The following is a 19527-nucleotide window of genomic DNA, read 5'->3' as shown; positions in this document are numbered from 1 at the left end:
AGGGTACTCCTGGTGGAAAGGGGGAGTGTGCTGTCACATTGTGGGGATTGCAACCAATGTGACAAAACAATATGTGTAAAAATTTTTGAGTGAGAAATTAACTTGAGCTGTGAACTGTCACCTAAAGCAAAAAAAAAAAAAAAAAAAAAGCCAACAGTATGAGACCAAAAGGCCAACAATTACTTAAAAGTAAAAATGAGATGATAAGGGTGCAGGGAAGCTAGAGTACTGGAAAGGGAACAAACTGAGCACAATTAAAAGAATGTTGATAAAGTGTAACTAATGTCACTGAACAATTTGTGTGAAAATTGTCAAATGGGAACCTAACTTGCTGTGTAAACTTTCACCAAAAACTCAAATATGATTTTAAAAGAGAATGACTTTCCTGAGCTACTAGCAAGTTCATCTTATACTTACATAAAGCAGAGGTCCCTTTATAATGTTAAACCTCTTTATCTGTGCAAATAATTAATCTTTGACCCCTTGGCATGCTGTCACTGTATGTCAAAAAGATCCCAATGTCCTTAGACTTGGAATGTGGCCAAGATAAAACAGATAAATTGCGGGGGAAGGGGAAGGTCACTTTAGCTTTGAGTCCTGGAGGTTACGAAGTGCTGATGACCTTACAACAGTTTAGCACTCTTCCCAACAGGGCTCCGAGGAATGGAAACTACATGGTTTGGTGATGGGCATAGAGCACCGGGCTGTGTAAGTATAACCACAAGATGGTCCAACTGAAAGGCTTTTAGCTTTTCTTTGTTTTTATTTTTGATCTCCAGAGTGACGATGTTGAATTTTACCTGAAACTTGTGATCCTGGAAAACAGCAATGGTTAAAGAAATCCCCCTATCCTTTGTATTCTGGAAAATGACTACTGCAAATAACAACCCTTCTCCATAGGACTTAGATAAGACTTACAGATATCCCTTTGTTTACCTATGACAAGGTCATAACCTGTGCCCCTGGGCTGTGACCTTTGCAAGTACTTCTCAGCTTTTCTCCATCCCTTAAGTGAAACAGGAAGGCTAGAAGAGACTGGAGTTGGGTATTTCCCTTCCCCCAGGTCCGTTAAAGGAGCCCTCATGCCACAATGGTTAAGAGCTTGGCTGCTAACCCAAAGCTGTTCCCCGGAGGAAGACCTGTTGATCTACTTCCACGAGGATTACAGCCAAGAAAACCCCATGAGGCAGTTCTACTCTGTCACAGCAGGTCACTATCAGCTGAAAATCAGTTTGATGGCACCTAACAACAAAGTGTGTTGCTGGGTTTGGTTTGATAATATTTTATTGAGGATTTTTGTGTATATATTCATAAGGAATATTGGTCTTTTCTTTGATGTCTTTGTTTGGTTTTGGTATCGGGCCTCATAGAATAAATTGGGAAAAACTCCATCACCTTCTGTTTTTTGTTTTTGTTTTTTTGTGTGTGAATGACCGCTATTAATTCTTTTTCAGACATTTGGTAGAATAATTCACCAGTGAAGCCATCTGATCCTGGGTATTACTTTGTAAGGAATTTTTTAAATTATTAATTCAGTTTCTTTGTTATAAGTCTATTCAGATTGTCTATTTCTTCATGAGTCAATTTGAGTAGTTTGGGTCTTTCTAGCAATGTGTCCATTTAATCTAGGTTATCTAATTTGTTGGTATACAATTGCTCATAGCCTTTCCTTTATTCTTGTATATTTGTATAAAGTCTTTAATGTCCCTTTCTTCATTCCTGCTTTTAGTAATTTGAGTCTTCTCTCTTTTTTTCTTGATTAGTCTAGGTTTGTCGACTTTGTCAGCCTTTTCAAAGAGTCAACTTGTGGTTTCAGTGATGTTTCTCTATTGTTTTCTAGTCTCTATTTCATTTATTTCTGTTATAATATTTATTAAGGAGCCCTGGTGGCACAGTCGTTAAACGCTCAGCTGTTAACCTGCATTTTGAATCCAGCAGCCACTTTGCAGAAGAAGGATGTGGCAATCTGCTTCTGTAAAGTGTACAACCTTGGAAACAGTATGGGTCTCTACTCTGCCCTATCAGTCCGTATGAGTCAGAATAGACTCGACAGCAAACAACAACATAATATTTATTATTCTTTCCTTCTGCTTGTTTTAGATTTAGTTTACTCTTCTTTTAGTAGTTGCTTAAGGTGGAAGATTTGTGATCTTTTTAATACAGGCATTTACAGCTATAAATTTCCCCCTGCTTTAGCTGCATGCTATTTAAGCTTTGTCATGCTGTGTTTTCATTTTCATTTACATCAAAGTATCTTCTAATTTTTTTTGAAATCTCTTCTGTGACCCATTGGTTATTTAGAAGTGTGTTATTTAATTTCCACATATTTGAGAATTTTCCGATTTCTCTTGTTGATTTCTAATTTCATCGTGCTCAGAAACTATACTTTGTATTATTTCAGTTCTTTTAGTAAAACTTTTTTGTGACCTGGCATGTGTTTATTCTGGAGAATGTTCCACGTGGATTGGAGAAAAATGTTTATTCAGTTGTTACTGGAGTTCTGTCTGTTCCTTGTTGTTGGTTTGTAGTGTTATTCATGTCTTCTATTTCCTTGTTAATCTTTTGTCTGGTTATTTTATCCATTATTGAAGGTGGGGTATTAAAATCTTAAACTATTGTTATTGACAATTTAATCATATTTAACCTTTAATTTTTTAATTCCTTTGGAACCTAGGAGGACCCGTAACCACCATGCCCTCCCACAACAGACTCTCTCCCACATTGGACCCTATGCTTACACCAACTAAGTTCAGCAGCCATGGTGGTTGTGTCACTCTTTATTAGGCAAAAAAAAAACAGGTTGCTTTCAGCACCTCCTCTAAGAAGGGAGGCTCAGAAGTGCTGAGCCAGCCACGCCTGCAGGATGAGCTGCCTCTAGGGTCACTTGAACTTCTGCAGAAACTCACAGATCCTCTCTTTTACTCTTGGATCCAACGTTGAGCAGTCCCACTCTGCCAACTTCATCAGCCGGTCGTGGGCCTCCCAGAACAGGCCAGAGCCGATGGTCAGCTCCACTCGCATTCGCCACTCGGCCAACTTGGAGCTGTTGAGGAAGACGTTATGGTTGCCCCCCATGGGCTGTGGATAGACAAGGAGGAAGGGGAGGTCAGCCTGGGAACCAGTCCCACCTGGGTCCCCTCCTACAGCCTCAGGAGGCCTCCCCATCTACCTCCACAAATAATTACTCTGCTGACCCCCAAGAGCTGGGCAAGAGGGTCACAGGCAATGTAATAGACGTGGGATGGGGATGGGAGATCTGGAATCCCGCAGTGCTCTTGATCACTGATCTCGATCTAGTCCCTTGATCGCTGGCCCAGGTGGCTTCCACTCCTGAAAGCTTTCGTGGGTACTGCCCTCTTCCAGGGAAACTCCTTGTCCCCAGGTGAGGAGGGAAGAAGTTCAGTTCTTTCCCCCCATGTTGAACTTCCCTCTATGATCAGTTACAGGGGCTGGAATGAGAGACCCAGCAGGAAGCCTGCCCAGCAGTTTGGCTGACTCATTAAGAAATATGCCCCCAAGATATACTGGAAGCCAGGAGGGGATGAAGGATGAAATATAAGGGTTGCCCCATTCTGACAGGCTGGAGTGGGTTTTCCAGGTGCTGGTCTGCTTTGCGTACTGACCAGGGACCTAAGTGGCCCCTTTACATACTGGCCAGAGACCATGCTGACCTCAAAAGACACTGATGGGATCTAAACTGGCCACTCTGAACACCAGCTAGGTCACCCTCCCCTGCAGATAGAGGTCAGATAAATGCCCCACACCCAGGTATGCCCCCGGGTCCCCAGTTGATGCTCCTCCGGGAGAGCTGCCCTGCACAACCATCTGTCTGGGGCTCTGGAAAGGAGGCTATGCCAGAAGGACACTTTCCAGAAAGTCCAGAGGGAGAGGAGGTGCCCTAGAATCTTGGCAGAGTGACTAAGACATACAAGTGCTCTCCTCCTTACCCCAGGCTCATCTCCAGTTTCTCCACACACTGAGGAATCTTTGCCAAGTACACACAATCGTGACTCTTCCTGGTTTAAAACCTCTGTGATTCCATTGTCCCTGGTTGAGCCCAGGCACCCAGTCTTGGTTCCTACAGCTCCCACAGTGGCCCTGCCTGCCTCTCCCTCATCACATCCTCAGGTTCTGGCCCCACTGGTCACCTCTGCCCAGGCTCTGTCCCCACCTCCTCGCACCTGCATCATCTCCACCAGGGCCACCAAGTCGGCCAGGGAGATGTGATCCCCTGTGATGAACATCCTGTCCTGTAGAAACTTCTCCTCAAAAAGCTGAAGGTTGTTGTTCACTTCTTCTAAGACCTGCTCCGTCTTCTCACCTGACACCTCCTCACCCGTGATCATTGGGATTAGCAGCTGGCCAGGGCAGGAGAGAGAAGGGAAGAGGAGGGTGTACCCCAGGTCCTCTGACCCTCCAGGCTTCAGTATCCTTGTCTACCAGATGTATGTCAGGCAATAACCAGGATGTAAAATAGTTCCACCTCTTTTAGCAATTCTGATTGGTAGAAGTTGCCTGGGACCATTCATTCAGAAGGACTTGAGGCCCCTTGCCCCATAGGAAAGAATTCTGTGATTGATTAGTGATGTCTGCCACAGGTGTAGGATAAAAAGTAGGAAAACATGTACTGTCTATTTGTCATCTTCAAATTTGGTGATCTCTATGGGCCCTTTAATTAGGGGCCCTTTAAGTCGGAATCAACTCAACGGCACTGGCACTGGATGGGCCCTTTGGGAAACCCTGGTGGCTTAGTGGTTAAGTGCTACGGCTGCTAACCAAAAGGTTGGCAGTTTGAATCTACCAGGTGCTTCTACGAGATGCCATGTGACAGTTCTACTCTGTCCTATAGAGTCGCTACAAGTCAGCAACAGGTTACTCTACAGCAACAGGTTTTTTTTGTTTGTTTGTTTTTTTAATGGGCCTTTTGGGAGACCTGGTGGCATAGTGGTTAAGAGCTCGGTTTGTTTGTAACGGGCCTTTTGGGAGACCTGGTGGCATGGTGGTTAAGAGCTCGGCCGCTAACCAAAACGTCAGCAGTTCGAATCTACCAGCTACTCCTTGGAAACCACCTGGGGCAATTCTACCCTATTGAGTTGAAATCAACTTGACAGCAAAGGTTTTTTTTGTGGGCAGTTTGACTCTGATGAAATTTTTTGAATCCTACCTTACCTTGAGTAATACCGGCCCCTCCTGAGTGCCCTTCCCTGTGCTTTTAAAGGCTCCCAACAGCTGTGTGTGGTGGGCAGGAGCGGGGGCTGAGGAAATAAGGTTGGGTAGGGAGGGAGACCTGCTTACCAGCACTCAGCAGGGCCAGGCCTGGACTCCAGGCTTCCTGACTCCCTTCTTCACGAGCCCCAGCCTCATTCTGGCAGCTGTCCCAGGCCCTGACCAGGCGGCTTCTGCACCCCTACTCACCTTGATCCAGAGCATCTTGCTCATGGGCTGCTGAATGGCCGTATGCTGCCAGGCCATGAACTCGTCCACACGGGCACGCGTGTGCAGGTCTGGTGGGTACCAGTGTGAAGGTGCACTGTACTTGCGGCACAGGTAGGAGAGGATGGCCACACTGCAGAAAGGGCAGGGGAGGGCACTACTCTTGCCTTCCTGAATGCCCCTATGCTGGCAAGCTCCAGCGGGGCCAGGGCCCAACTACTGGGGCTGCAGCCACCGGCAGGCTCTAGGCACTGGCATCCTCCTGGGAGAGGATGAGCCCCAAGGGCCCTGGGAAAGCCCGAGCCCCAAGGGCCCTGGGAAAGCCCATGCCCCAAACAGGCAGTCCATCAGTCAATGAGACAGGGAAGGAAACCTGAGGGTGAGCAGAAGTTGGCAAATGACATAAAGAAGGGCAGTCCAGGCCACGGAACAGCATATGCTCAGACATCAGGGGAGGGGGAAGCACAGTAAATTTGGAGAACTCAGTGTGACTGGAAGGAGACAGGGACAGACAGCCAGAGATGTTGTGAAAGAGGCCACAAAGGGAGGTCCTTGGAGGTTGTGGAGTCCCTCCCTGGGTGATGCAAACCATTACTACGCTCAGTTGCTAACCAAAAGGATGTTGGTCTGAGTCCACCCAGAAGAAAGGCCTGGCAATCTACTTCCGAGGAATCAGCCACTGAGAACCCTATGAACACAGTTCTACTCGAACCAACATGGGGGCACCATGAGTCAGAGTCAACCTGATGGCAATTGGTGGCGGTTGTTGGAGGTTGCAGGGATGAGCATAGACTTAATCTCTAAGGTTATGAGTTATGTAAGCAGGGGAATGACAAGATCCACCATGAACTTTAGAGAGATCCCTCTGGTAGGATGGAGGGAGGCCAAGATGTTGGCCTCTGCAATACACAAGCTAGTGGTGTCGCTGCCTGGGGAGAGCAGCGGTTGTGGGACGGAGGGGAGGGAATGGATTGGAGACATGCTTCAAACGGATGTTGCTGATAGCTGGTGGGGGAAAGAGAGGGAGGAATGCAGTGGGGAAAGGTAGGGAACTCAGGGTAGACAGCCATTTGAGCTGTTTGTACATCTGAATGGAGACAAGTCTGGGGCCCCAAGAGAGTCTTAAGCCTGAGTCTGTTATCACAACATCAAAGTCAGATGGGCAAGTGGAATCCCTGGGTATTGCTGGCAGGCAAGGAGGGAGCAGAGATGGGAGGAGGGAGAGGAAATGGAGGAGGAGCAGCCAAGGAAGAGGAGGGAAGCCCTGAGGTCCAGAGACGTAGCTCAAGAAGGGAAAAACAGGGCTGGAAGACCGGGGCGGGGCGGGGGAGGGGTGGCGGGGGAGTCCTAACATCCACTTACATGCGGCCATCCTAGGTCTGATTACCTCATTTGATCTCACAACAGCCCTGCCAGATCGGTACCAGAGCTCCTACTTGCATATGAGGAAACTAAAGCTCAGAGATATAAGTAACTTGTCAAGGACACGGATCCGAGGGGCAGTGCTAGAGTTTGGCCCCAGCAGCCTGGCTGAGCTGAGCCCTGCCACTTATCTGACTGCTGGGGATGGCTGGTGACCTTGGCTGAGTGGTGGGAAGTAGTAGGGCTGGGGTAAGTGGGAGGGAGGAGAGAGAACTGACAGCAGAGAGGATGAGAGGGGCAGGCGGCAGAAGCAGAGCGGAGGGTGGTTTGTAGAGCCTTCAGCCACTGCAAGACCCTCAGAGGCAGGCATATGCTTGCCTCCCTGGCTCCATACCCTCCCCATTCTGCCATCTCTGGGCCACCCCCCCCCCCCGCCCTTGACGGCCCTTGGTGGCCCATCCTTGGATCATGACTTCTCTGGGCAGACACATCAGCACTCCTATGGCATCACCTCTCTCTGAACCTCTTTGCCTCTTTGCCTTGCTGCTGGAGGTTGGGGTCCCCAGTGCTCATTCCCTGACATCAGCCCTCTTGGCTTCCCGTGGCAAGACTGGGGATGACCAGTCTAGTGGTGCCAAGAGCAGACCTGGAGCAGCTGTGCCTGGAGGACGCCCAGCTCCTTCAGGGAGGAGGCACCCTGGTCAGGGGTGATCCTTGCTGGGCATCTCCTATTCCCCTCAGGGAGCTCCTCCACCATCACATGGTTCCTCGGCACTGGCTGCCAGTCACAAAGTCCCACACCCTGGCCAGTGATTGGTCCACAGGGAGCAGGTGACTCAGACTGGATCTATCAACATCTTCTCCGGAATTTCTGCTCATTCGGAAAGGAGGGTGTCATGGATTGAATTGTGTTCCCTCAAAATATGAGTCAACTTGGTTAGGCTGTGATTCCCAGTATTGTGTGGTTGTCCTCCACTTTGCGATTGCAATTTTCGTATGTGTTATAAATTCTAATCTCTACCTGTGGTTAATGAAGAAAGATTAGATTATGTTAAACAGGGTTAGGGTGGGATTGTAGCACTCTTACTAAGGTCATATCCCTGATCCAATGTAAAGGGAGTTTCCTCAGGCTGTAGGCTGCACCACCTTTTATCTTACAAGGGATAAAAGGAAAGGGAAGCCAGCAGATAGTTTGGGACCTCATACCACCAAGAAAGCAGCACCAGGAGCAGAGTGCGTCCTTTGGACCCGGGGTTCCTGTGTGGAGAACCTCCTAGTCCAGGGGAAGATTGACAACAAGGACCTTCCTCCAGATCCGACAGAGAAAGCCTTCTCCTGGGGCTGATGTCCTTAATTTGGACTTTTAGCCTACTAGGCTGCGAAAGAATAAATTTCTCTTTCTTAAAGCCAACCACTTGTGGTATTTCTGTTATAGCACCACTAGATGACTAAGACAGAGGGGCTGCTCCTTTCCTGGATCAGGTACTTCAAAGGTGCGACTACAGAGCTGCTGTTGGCCCTGATTGCACAGAGAATACTGAGAAAGTGAGGCCACACACCTGGAGAAGCTGAGATGTGAGATGAAGGCAAAACAGGGAGAGAGGAGTGAAAGACAGAGAGAGAGGCATAAACAGAGAGAAACAGAAACAGAGAGAGGAAGCATGCACACTGGAGGATACAAGAGCCCTGCAGTAGACCTATCCCAGACTTGGTAGTTTGTCATACCCTGTATCGCCATGAAGTAGATTCCAACTCATAGCAACCCTATAGGACAGAGTAGAACTGCCCCATAGGGTTTTCAAGGCTGTAATCTTTACAGAAGTAGATTGCCACATCTTTCTCCCATGGAGTGGCTGGTGGGTTCAAATCGATGACCTTTGGGTTAGCAGCCTAGTGTTTGACCATTGCGCCACCAGGGCTCCTCCTGGTTTGGCACGCCAGGCATTAAATCGCCTTTTTTCACAAACTGGTTGCAGTGCGATGAATCACTTTTGTGTGACATTTCTTGCCATAGTCTTGCAACTCCCACCCAAGTGAGTAGGTGGGACTTTCCAGATAAGGCAATTGTGACCCACCAAAGGGGTTGGTCAGTTTTTCCTTAAAAGAGAGTCAATTCCAGAGCAGAGAGAGAGCCCCACCATCACCAAGGAAGAACAGCCAGGAGCAGAGAGTGCGTCCTTTGGACCCAGAATTCCTGTGCTGAATAGCCCCTGGACCCAGGAGACAGACAGCTGTCCTAACACTGAAGACAGTGAGAATCAGTGGAAGAGAAATGGTGACAGGAGATGGTGCAGTGGACTTCTGGGCCCATGGAGTGAGAAAGCTGAGTGTCTTTGGACTGAGGCTCACTGGTGGAGTGAGGTGCCTCTGGGTGCTTATCGGCGGGGCTTAAGGAGCTTTTTAACACTTGCTTGAGCAGCGCAGAGGCCAAGGGGTCAGAGAGAGGTGTGCCTATGGCTCAGCTGGGAAGAGGCTGTCCAGATGGAAGAAGTGTATCCTGAGTGTTCCTGAGCCTGAATTGTAACCTGTTACTTCCCTAGTCAATTCCATAATCGTGAATATTGTCTGTGAGTTCTGTGTGGTCATTGCAATGAGTTACTCAACCCAACAGAGAAGTAGAGAGTGCTGTGGAGGGATAGTTGCTGGAATTGGTAAAGATGGAGGAGAGGGGAGGTATGTTTGATCTCTGCTTCATAGAAATCAGCCTTGGGCTGTTGATCTTGATTCTCTTTTCCCCATTGTAAAGTTAGGGGGCAGACACTGTTGAGCTTTGTTTCTGCCATTTGTAGCCATTGTCCTGACCCCTTCAAGCACTCTGATAGCCACTCAGACCCTGGAGGCTTGGTGGCTGATGGAAAGGGGTGGGTCATTGGAGACAGCCTTGAGGAATTGGGGGGGTGGGGGCGGGGATGGGATTCACCAGGCATGGAGAGTAGTAGATGATTCCAAGGTCAAGGACAGAAAGCTGGGAGGGACAAGATTACCAGGTGAGAAGGTGGCATAATAAGGAGGCCGAAGGTTTAGGTGAGGAGCCCTTGCGTTTTTGAGGTTGTGCTCTATGGCCACCATGACCACCATGGTCCACTTGGAAGAGACGCTTTCAAAATCCTGAGAACGCCTATGAAGCTGACTTGCGGAATAACCAGCCCTGAATCTCATTTGGCGTCTAAATTCAACTGCTTATTTTCAGGAAATGGAGGAAAAGAGAAACACATTGCATGAGGAGCCATCAGTAAATCCAGACCTTGGGGAAACCACAGGACAAAGAACCTGGCTTTGTCCACAACAAAATAACAAGGAAAAAGAGAGAGAGGGATAGATTAAAAGAGACGTGAGACATCAACAAGCTATAATACTTGGAACTTATTTGGACCCTGATTCGAGCAAACAAACTGTAAAAAAAATACTTATGAGACTTAAATACAAACTGGATGTTTGATGAAACCAAGGGATTATTGTTAATTTTATTAAGGGTCATAGCGATATATTATGACGATGCTTTTTGTTACAGTTCTTATCTCTCGGAGGAACATTCCTAACATTTATGGATGAATGATGGGTTGTCCAGGAGGTGGGGGAACTAAATGGGGTACCAAAAATGCCAAAACCAAACCCATTGCAGTCAGGTCAATTCCAACTCATGGCGACCCTTGTGCAGAGTAGAGCTGCTCCATAGAGTTTTCAAGGATATGGCCTTTATGAAACATTACCAGGGCTGTCCTCTCAGGTATCTCTGAGTGGGTTCAGATTGACAACCTTTTGATTAGTAGTTGAACCATTAACTATTTGCGCTACCCAGGACCTCCTCAGTGGGGTACTTATGATACAAAATGGGCTGTGAGCTGACCACTGTTGGAATTGGGTGATGGGTATATAGGGTTTATTAGACTGCTTGTTAGTTGTTATTCATTCTACTTTTGTGTGTGGAATTTTTCGTAATAAAAAAAAATTAACGCTAGTGGTTGGCTCCAGCTAAGTCTGGAGCAGAGGTGATGGCAGGAGGATCTAGTGAAGATATTACCTTTCAGATAAGATAAAATTTCCATCTTTGAGACTGGGCAGCTTCCTCAGGGGGTTTATCTCGATGTACTCCTTGCTGTGGTGGTGACCTGAGAGGGCAGGGAAGGTCTGAGGCTACTGGGATCCCAGGGAAGACAGCTGGCCTCCTGGAGGCGGAAATGCCTTCTTCTCTGTTTTCTCAAAAAGGGGAAACTGAGGCCCAGAGAATGATGTGGCTTGCCCAAGTCGTAGGGCAGGTCGATGGCACAGCAGGGGCTGGGATCAGGCCCTATGGCCTCCTGTCTGTGCCCTAGAACCAGGACAACTGTTTGGCTCACAGAGGTGGGGAGCCTCCAGCCCACATTCTCAACTCTGGGCCTGCAACTCCAGCCTGTGACTCAAACGCAGTCCTGGGGCCAGGATCCCACCCCACTTCATCCACCCTTCACTATGTCTCCCTCCTAAGAATGCAGGGAAGCTGGTGGTGGCAGCGGGGGAAGCATGGCCCCAGACCCAGCATGTCACTGGGAAGCCCAGAAGGGAGCCTCTCAGATGCAATTTGGGGGATCTGAACAGGCAGCTTGACTTAGAGACAGGAGTTTTAAATCATCCTAGGCCACTTACCTCCAGGTAGAAGCACTTATGGGGTCCTACTCATGCCCCAGGCTCCTGGGTTTCCTCCTCTGTACTCTTTTAAGACTTCCTCTGTGCTTGAAGCAGGGTTGGAGATGAATCTCCTGAACCTTACTTGGGGTATGTGTAACACTGGGGAGGATGGGTGTGGACTGAGGCAACATCTGGACTCTCAGGTGCAGAAGGACCATGTGCTTCTACCTTTGTCAAGCAAGTTGGCAGGTACTATGGATAACAAGACGCCCAGCACCCACAGGAGGAGAGGCTCCAGATGGAGCCCAGGGACTCCTTCACAGCTCTCCTTCCACTCTGTAAGAACCCGTTCATCATGTCTTGGGGACTGTCATGGCGTCCAGGAAGGAAGAATTAGAGGGGCTGGCGAAGGGAGGCCAGACAGCCTACAAATCCCTTGGAGCCTTTTCCTCCTCCGTGGACCTTTTGTGGGGGTGTCCTTGGTCTCTGTCCCCTCGTCTCAGAAACACCCCCACCTGTGTACCTGCCTCCCCCAAGGACCAGCCTGTCTAGGCAGCAGTGAATGCTGACCTTTCAGCAGATCCACAAACTGGAAGTCAAAGGGGATGCCATTCTTTCGGGCAAAGATGTAGACAGCACGGCAGGGGGCCGACAGCAGGTCCATGTACAGCTCAAGACCCATGTTGGGGGCCACTCTGGGTGGGCTGGCTGGAAGCCAGGCCTGTGTCTAGCCTGCTGAGCCCCAGGCCCCGTGCCCATCAGCCCCTGGCTTGACCTCTCCCACCTAGGCCCAGGGACACACATTCTGGAACTTCTTGCTCATTCGGTGTTGTCATGAGGCTGGGAATCCTGGAACTCTCACGGCACAGAGGATTCTGAGGAGGGCCAGGAGTCAGCTGGAAGAGGCCCTGCAGAGGGAGGGCTCGGGCCTGTGATCCTGCCCTTCCCCCCGTATGTGCACATGTGTGTCCCTGGTGGGACCAACTCAAGGACTCTCTGTCTGAGAAGGGCTTCTGAATTCCCGAGGCCAAACCTTCATTGTGAGACATGACCAAGAGGCTTTACAGGGTCCAGAATGAGGACTGGGTGGTGAGAACAACCCTGGAGGACTCAGACGTAGAGGCTAGGGGTGTCTTCAGGGAAATCTAACTAAACTGAGCTAGGAAAGGACTGTGAGAAAGAGAAACAGGGTCTGAGGACCGGTCAGTGGCACTGGGGAAGACGCCACAGGGGAGTCAGGGGCAGGCAGGCAGCCAGCCAGCCAGTGTGGTACAGAGGAGCCCAGAAACTGCACATCTGGGTAGGGACTGAAAGGGGTCACCAGGCTGCACACCTGAAACTCTGCACCTGGGGCTGAGGAGGGTGACTAGAGACTGTGTGCTCTGTGACATCCCCTGCCCTTCTAGGTTCATCAACAGAGCAGACCCGCTTCCTGGGGCAGAGTGAGGTGGGAGACAAGGTGAGGACACACAATGTGTTTCTTGTGGACAGCAGAGGGACGGGTGTGCAGCTGCCCTTTCAGTGGACCTGCTCCCCCAGTCACTCAAACAGCTCCTGGGTCATCTGGAGTCCCACGGCTGGAGTACGAGCTGAGCCAGTGTGCCTTCTGGACAAGTTTGGGGTACAGGGTGGCCTCCACGAGGGCCCACCATGCAACCAGGCAAGTCCAGTTTTGGAAGAAATTGCAGCCGACAGTAGTGAGCTGGGGAGATAGGCAGGCAGGCGGAAGGATCTCACCTGCATCAGCTCTGTGCTACCAGGTCTGCCAAGGAGACCTGTGTGGTGGCCAAGAAGGGCCTGGCCATCAGGACTTCCTGGTCCAGCCTCCCCAGAAGGTGCTCCAGTCCACAGGCTACCCAGAGAAGTGGGGCAGGAGAGACTGGGCCAGGAGGAGAGGGGAGCTTGTCCTAGGTCCCCCCCATCAATCTCCTCTCCTCCCTGCATCTATAATGGTGCCTCCTGGGGTTCTGTGTTCAGAAGGATTCTGAGGCCTGGTTCAGGCTCAGGGAAGAATGTGCTGTGGTGGGTTAGCAATGTCAGCCTGGGGCAGGGGAGGAGCATTGTCATATGGACCACTGATACCTTCTAGCTCTGGAGCTCCTGGCTCTGCCTGAACTGCATGATATGGCCAGGAAGACTCACCTTGCACAGGTGTACATTGGTGACAGGTGGCTGAATGGCACCATGCTGCCATGCCAAGTACTTGTCCACACAGGTGCGGGCCTGCAGCTCATGCAGGTACCAATGCTCCACTGGCTGACAGTTTCATGCTGTAGGTGAGGCAGACAGGACTGTCAGAGCTCTCATCCAGCCCAGGTGGAGCAGCTCCTTCCCTAACTCCCAGGGAGCTCAATGGGATTCTCTCAAGCCCACCTCCAGGGGAGGGCCTCCTGCCTTCACATCCCTCTCCATGCAGCATCTATACCCCAAACTGCTCCATTGGCTTAGAAGCCTTTCCTCCTTTAAACAAATAAACAAAAACCAGTTGCCCTCCAGTAGACCCTGACTCACGTCAACCCCCATGAATGTCCATAAGGTTTTCATTGGCTGATTTTTCAGAAGTAGGTTGCCAGGCCTTTCTTCTGAGGTGCCTCTGGGTGGACTCAAACCACCGACCTTTCAATTAAAGGCCCAGTGCTTTCAGCATTTGCACCACCCAGGGACTTCCTCCCCCTTTAGCTTCCTCCCTGTCCAAACTCCACTGTTCCCTGTTCCACGCTGCACCCTCCCTCCCAGCCACTGCTCCCATACCCACCCTCTGCCTCAGGCCCAGCTGACTGGCATCTGGGTGCCCTCTTGGCATGGAGAGGGACCTGCCTAGGGAGACACCTCCAAGGGGTCTTGCCCTTCCTGCACCACTTCTCCGCAGCGCTTTGTATCTGGAGGAGGGGGTGCGTAAAGTTTCCCTTGCTGAGCTCCCTGACCCCCGGTAGGAAGTGCCCATTTCCATCCTCAGGCCCTCCCCCATTTTACAGGGGAGCCAAGAAGCTCTGGGGCCCACCCAAAGGCACAGCAAGGAAGTAGAGGGTGGGATTCTGAGTTGCCTGGCCCGGTTCTGTCCAGGTTGTCCAGGCCTGACAGGGTGGCCTATGCCCCTTCCCCATCCCAGCAGTCTCAGCTCCCTTGCCCTAGTCCCAGGTGGCCCCTGCCTCTAGCCTTTGCCCACCCCTCATCCTCTCCACACTCCCCCGCCTCCTAGCTGGGCAACTTCAAGGTGGAAAAATCTCTAAGCCAGGAGGCGTCAGCTTCCCTTCCTCCTCCTCCTTCCCCCAGCATAGAACCCCCAAACCCTGACTGGCTCTGAGCCTGAGCAGTCATCAGGTGCCCCATTACCTCTCTGCCAGCAGGAAGTCACCATCCTTGAGGGCGGGCACCTTTCCCAGGGTATTCACCTTCAGGAACTCAGGTTTCAGGTACTCGCCTGCATGGGCAGAGAGCAGGAGAGACTTCAGGGTCTGGCCACTCAGTGCTCCCTCCCCAGAGGCCTGGCCCGCCCCCCCTCACCTCACACCAGTTCCGCTGTGCAAAACTCAAAGGGGATGCTGCTCCTTCTGGTGAAGACTACACGGCTCAGCAGGGAGGCAAGTATGGGTCCAGGAACAGCTCCAGCCCCATCGCTGCCCCCTCTGCCTCTGTCCCCAGGGCCCTTACACCGCCCTCATCTGGCCTCACCCTGTCATCCCACCTGCCTCCCAGACCAACGCCCCTCCTCTCCCACCCCCTTGAGCCCACCTCCCTCATAACTGGTAGGGCAGCCTGCCTTGGCTGTGCCCCTGTTGGTGGCTGGCTGCTTGCTCCTTTCCCAGAGCAGGGCCCCCATATCCTCTGCTCCTTCTCCATCTCCACAGGGTGTCGAAAGCCCCTGGACAACTCCCACCACCCATCCCTCCCCTGGGCATTGAGCCAAGCACACTCCCTCACGGGTCTGCCACCCTGTGTTTCCTTTCTAGCCTAGCTTCCTGGGCCCTCCAGTGGGTGATGGGGCTCGGGGGCCAGCTGGTGGGCACACATCATCAGGCCACCCTTGTCTTCTCTTCCACTACACCACACACTCACACATACACACACACACTCAGACATGCTGTCATACTCACACAGATGCACACAAACACATCTATACACACAATCATATACACACACACTGTCACTCATGTGCACACTCAAACACACATGCTCACACATATGCACACTCACACACTGTCACACATACATTCATGTGCACACTCAAATACACACCGCATGCACGCACTCACATGCTCTCACACTCACACAGGTACACACCCTTGCACACGACTACATACACACATGCACATTCAAACACTGTCATATATACATGCACACACATGCTCTCACTCACATACATTCACACATGCACACACAGAGCCAGGTACTTACACACATACATTCACACACTATGTCACACACATGCATGGCACGCTGACACTCGCAAGCTCACTCACAGTCACGCACTGTAACATACACATGCACTCACAAACACTCACACACACGCATACGTTCATGCACTCACATGAGTGAGCTGTCCCCAGGAGGCTTCAGGCAGGAAGCTGGCGCAGAACTGGCCTGGCCTGCAGGATTTCCCATCTGGGGTCAGGGCCAGAGAAAAGCAAGATGGGAGACCGAGATAGGGAGTAGGGGCAGTGGGGAGGAGGGGCAGTGAGGGGACCACTCACCCACTAGTTCATTCCTTCAACCAAGAGTGAGACTCAGAGACAGGCAAAACAATCCAGGGTGATGGACAAGGACCGGCAACCTTACTGTGTCTCCCAGCCATCAGCCTGCAGCCCCACCAAGGCCTTCGATTTGCAGCAGGACCCACTGGTACAGCTCTAATGAAGGCTCTGAGAGTGTCTGGTTGGCTGCCTGCCCAGGTACACAGGAAAGTTTCATTCCCACCTGTCGTACTGCCAGCCAAAGCTGCCTCTCAAATACATCTGAGCCAAGAACCACAGGCTGCAGGGACACCAGCCTTCTCCACAGACCCTACCTGGGGTCAAGGCAGGGTGACAGCCAGGAAGGGATCCCACCGCTCACTCAGGGGCCGCAAGAGCCAGGGCTGTTTCATTTATCAAATCGTGGGGGCCCAGCCCCTAAGCAGGGGCAGTGCAGGGAGGATGTTGGCTGCTCTGAGCCCACACCTGCAACAGCACCCCCTCCTCCAGCTCCGGGAGGCCAGCCAGGGTCACCTAGCAGCCAGCAAGTAAGGCCTATCCCCCAGGACCTTGTCCTCTGGCTGTTGCGGTTCTGGTCACTGGCAGCTGGCTATGGGCCAGCTTCCCCTTGGGCACCTGCAGGCCCACACACAGGATAGGCATGGGGAGGGGAGGAGAGGTAGAGGACAGGCTTGCTGTGGCCTCACCTCCCCTGACACCCCTCATTACCCTTCTCACCTAAGTCCACATGGACACACTCAGGTTGCCCGGGGAGCAGCCGGCTCAGGTACTTAGCCATATGGGCATGCATCTCAGACAAGACGATGCCAGTGCGTCATCAACTGATATTTGTGGCCTAGAATAAGCTGGAAGACCACATGGCAGGGTGGGGACAGGCACAGCGGCTATGAGGGCCTGCTAGCCCAGCATCCCCGACCCTGGCACAGACCAGCAGACCTCTGGCAAAGGAGGTCTCTGCCATTTGATAGGCCCCCTTCCCCCCGCCTTCCCCCAGCACCGAGGGGTCAGTCCTAGCCCTCCCCCATTCCCCTACCCAGACACTGAATTCTCCCTTTTCATCATGGCCCATGTCCATCCTTCCCAGGCTCACCTCCTTCGGTGCCCCAGGCCCACCTCCACTGGTGCCCCAGGCCCTACCTTCTGAAATCTGGATGCTCCAGATGCCAGACACACCCTATCCTCAGGTCCCTGGTCTAGCTCAGCTCAGCCCTCTGCCAAGGGCACCTGTTTGGGATTCACTTCTGGGGAGTCTTTTCTGCCCCCTCCTCCTGCAAGGTGACCCAGGGACTCTTTTGCTCCCTTATACTAGTGTCCAGCATGTTCAGCCTCTAGGAGTTACCCGTCACGGCACTACACAGGGAGTGGATGTTTAGATTTTTGTTTATTTGTTGTTGCTATCAGTTGCGTTAAGTTGGCTCCAACTCTTGAGGACCTCATGTACAACAGAATGAAACGTTGCCCAGACCTGTGCCATCTTCACAATTATTGGTATGTTAGAGCCCATTGTTGTAGCTGTTGTGACAATTCCTCTCAATGAGGGTTTACCTCATTTCCACTGACCCTCTACTTCACCAAACATGATGCCTTTTTCTAGCCACTGTCCTTTCTGATGACATGTTCAAAGCAAGCATGCCGAAGTCTCACCATCCTTGCTTCTAAGCACAACTCTGGTTCTATTTCTTCTGAGGCTGATTTGTCCATTTTTTTGGTAGTCTAGGGTATATTCAGTATTCAACATCACAGTTCAAATGTGTCAATTTGTTTACCTATACTTTACTGGAGGATCTTTTGAAAGCAAAACTGTCCAATTGTCACCACCAAAAATACAGCAGGTGTGGGCTGGGAAGGCAGCCCCAGCACAGATGTCCGCCTCGCACTGTCAGCCCCTCAGGGGATGATGCAAAAGATTCAGGCCTGCCCAGGAAAGTAGGCTGGGGTGTCTGGGGTATCACCCAAAGTATGAAGACTCCCTGAAAGGGACAGGATAGCCAGAATGGGACTGTAGAGAGAAGCCATATCAAGCGTCCCCAGGACAGGACAGCTGAATGGCGGGAGCTCCTCAGGGGTGCTTCAGGCTGGGAATGGCACATATAGGCACAGGGGGCACCAAGGCTCTGAGAGGCGGGGGGTTCCCTCAAGCAGGTTGTTAAGGAGCCATTCGTCAGTTAGCAGTGACCCTTTGGCACATCCAAGAACTGCAGCCTCTGGCTCTTCTGTGGGCGATATAAGGCACAAATGGTTAAGAGTTCAATTACTAGCCAAATGGTTGGCGGTTTGAACCCACTCAGAGGAGCCTTGGCACACAGGCCAGGCAACTAACAACAATAACCAACTAATAAAAGCAACTAACTATTACCAAAATGTTGGTAGTTCAAAGCCACCCAGCAGCTCCATAAAAGATAGGCCTGGTGATCTGCTTCTGTTAAGAACACAGCCTAGAAAGGCCTATAGAGCACAGTTTTACTCTGATACATGTGGAGTCACCATGTGTTGGAGTCAATTCCACGGCAATGAGCTCGTTTTGTTTTTTTGGTGCAGTGATCTGGACTACTGGGACACCCTTGCCCCTCCTTCTCAGAAGGTGATGCCCAGGGACTCCCCTTGGCCAATGGTGGAGGAGCAAGCCTGTCCCTCAGGAAGGCAAATCACTTGATTGAAAGTACTCATACCAGTCAGTGGAACTGTGAGGAACATGAAAGTGGAGTGTGCTGTGACCTGGGTGGTTTCTGTTGTTTACAAACCATTTCCTGAGCAGTTTGCATTTGGCTAGATTGTAGGTTGTGAGGATCCCCTGATTAGAAAACGGGTGGAAGTCTTTGGTATGATGGCATGTTGAACACAGGTGTTTATCTTTGTTTCTTTCGTACACTCTACTAAGATGTTTGTAATAGAATAAAAAGGTATACGCCCCCCACACAAAAAATCAAACCAGTTGCTATTGTCAATTCTGTCTCACGGTGACCCTACATGTGTCAGGGTAGAACTGTACTCCATAGGGTCTCCAACAGCTGGCTTTTCTGAAGCAGATCTCCAGGCCTCTGTTTTGAGGCACCTCTGATGGACTCAAACCTCCAACCTTTCCGTTAGCAGCTGAACACGCAACTGCTTGCACCCAGGGACTCCAAAAAGATAAACACTCCCAAGGAAAACAGGAGAGGGGGCTTTGGCAGATACGATTCCAGCCACATTCTGGAAGACAACCAGACCCTGAGAGAGGGGGAAGTGAGGCAGCGCCAGCCTCCAGGTCCAAGACACGGTGAAGAGGGGGAGGGCGGGAGAGAGGAACTGGAGCCTGGCTCAGCCTCCCAGAGGCTTAACTCTCAGGGCAACCACTGACAGGTGGGGCTGAGTGAGCTCAGGGCATTCACTGCAGTACAGATACGGCCCCCGATTTAATGATACTTAGCCATGTATATCACAAATATATTCATTCTAC

The 19527-nt window shown here is 51.0% G+C and overlaps 1 protein-coding gene across 1 annotated transcript; it reads right to left on the bottom strand.

The window, feature by feature from the left end:
- Positions 1 to 1992: 1992 nt before the first annotated feature.
- Positions 1993 to 12653, bottom strand: LOC100675794 (glutathione S-transferase theta-4). The gene is made up of 5 exons (XM_003419122.3): positions 11971 to 12653; positions 10817 to 10904; positions 5416 to 5566; positions 4182 to 4358; positions 1993 to 3078 (listed from the first exon to the last, which is right to left on the bottom strand). The coding sequence occupies exons 1-5, from the start codon at positions 12080 to 12082 to the stop codon at positions 2881 to 2883; spliced, it is 726 nt and encodes a 241-aa protein (XP_003419170.2). The 5' UTR covers positions 12083 to 12653; the 3' UTR covers positions 1993 to 2880.
- Between the last annotated feature and the right edge of the window lie 6874 nt (positions 12654 to 19527).

This window comes from Loxodonta africana, chromosome 19 (assembly GCF_030014295.1).
Source record: "Loxodonta africana isolate mLoxAfr1 chromosome 19, mLoxAfr1.hap2, whole genome shotgun sequence".
Classification (NCBI taxonomy): Eukaryota; Metazoa; Chordata; class Mammalia; order Proboscidea; family Elephantidae; genus Loxodonta; species Loxodonta africana.
The sequence above is the reverse complement of the archived record's forward strand: the minus strand, read 5'-3'. Positions and strand labels throughout refer to the sequence as shown.

Excerpts from the sequence above, each read along its gene's own strand:
- LOC100675794 (XM_003419122.3), bottom strand. The coding sequence starts at position 12,082 with ATGGGTCTTGAGCTGTACATGGACCTGCTGTCGGCCCCCTGCCGTGCT. Across the intron at positions 5,567-10,816 it reads AATTTTATCTTATCTGAAAG|TGTGGCCATCCTCTCCTACC; the intron begins GTAATATCTTCA and ends CCCTTTCTGCAG. Across the intron at positions 4,359-5,415 it reads GCAAGATGCTCTGGATCAAG|CTGCTAATCCCAATGATCAC; the intron begins GTGAGTAGGGGT and ends TGCCCTGGCCAG.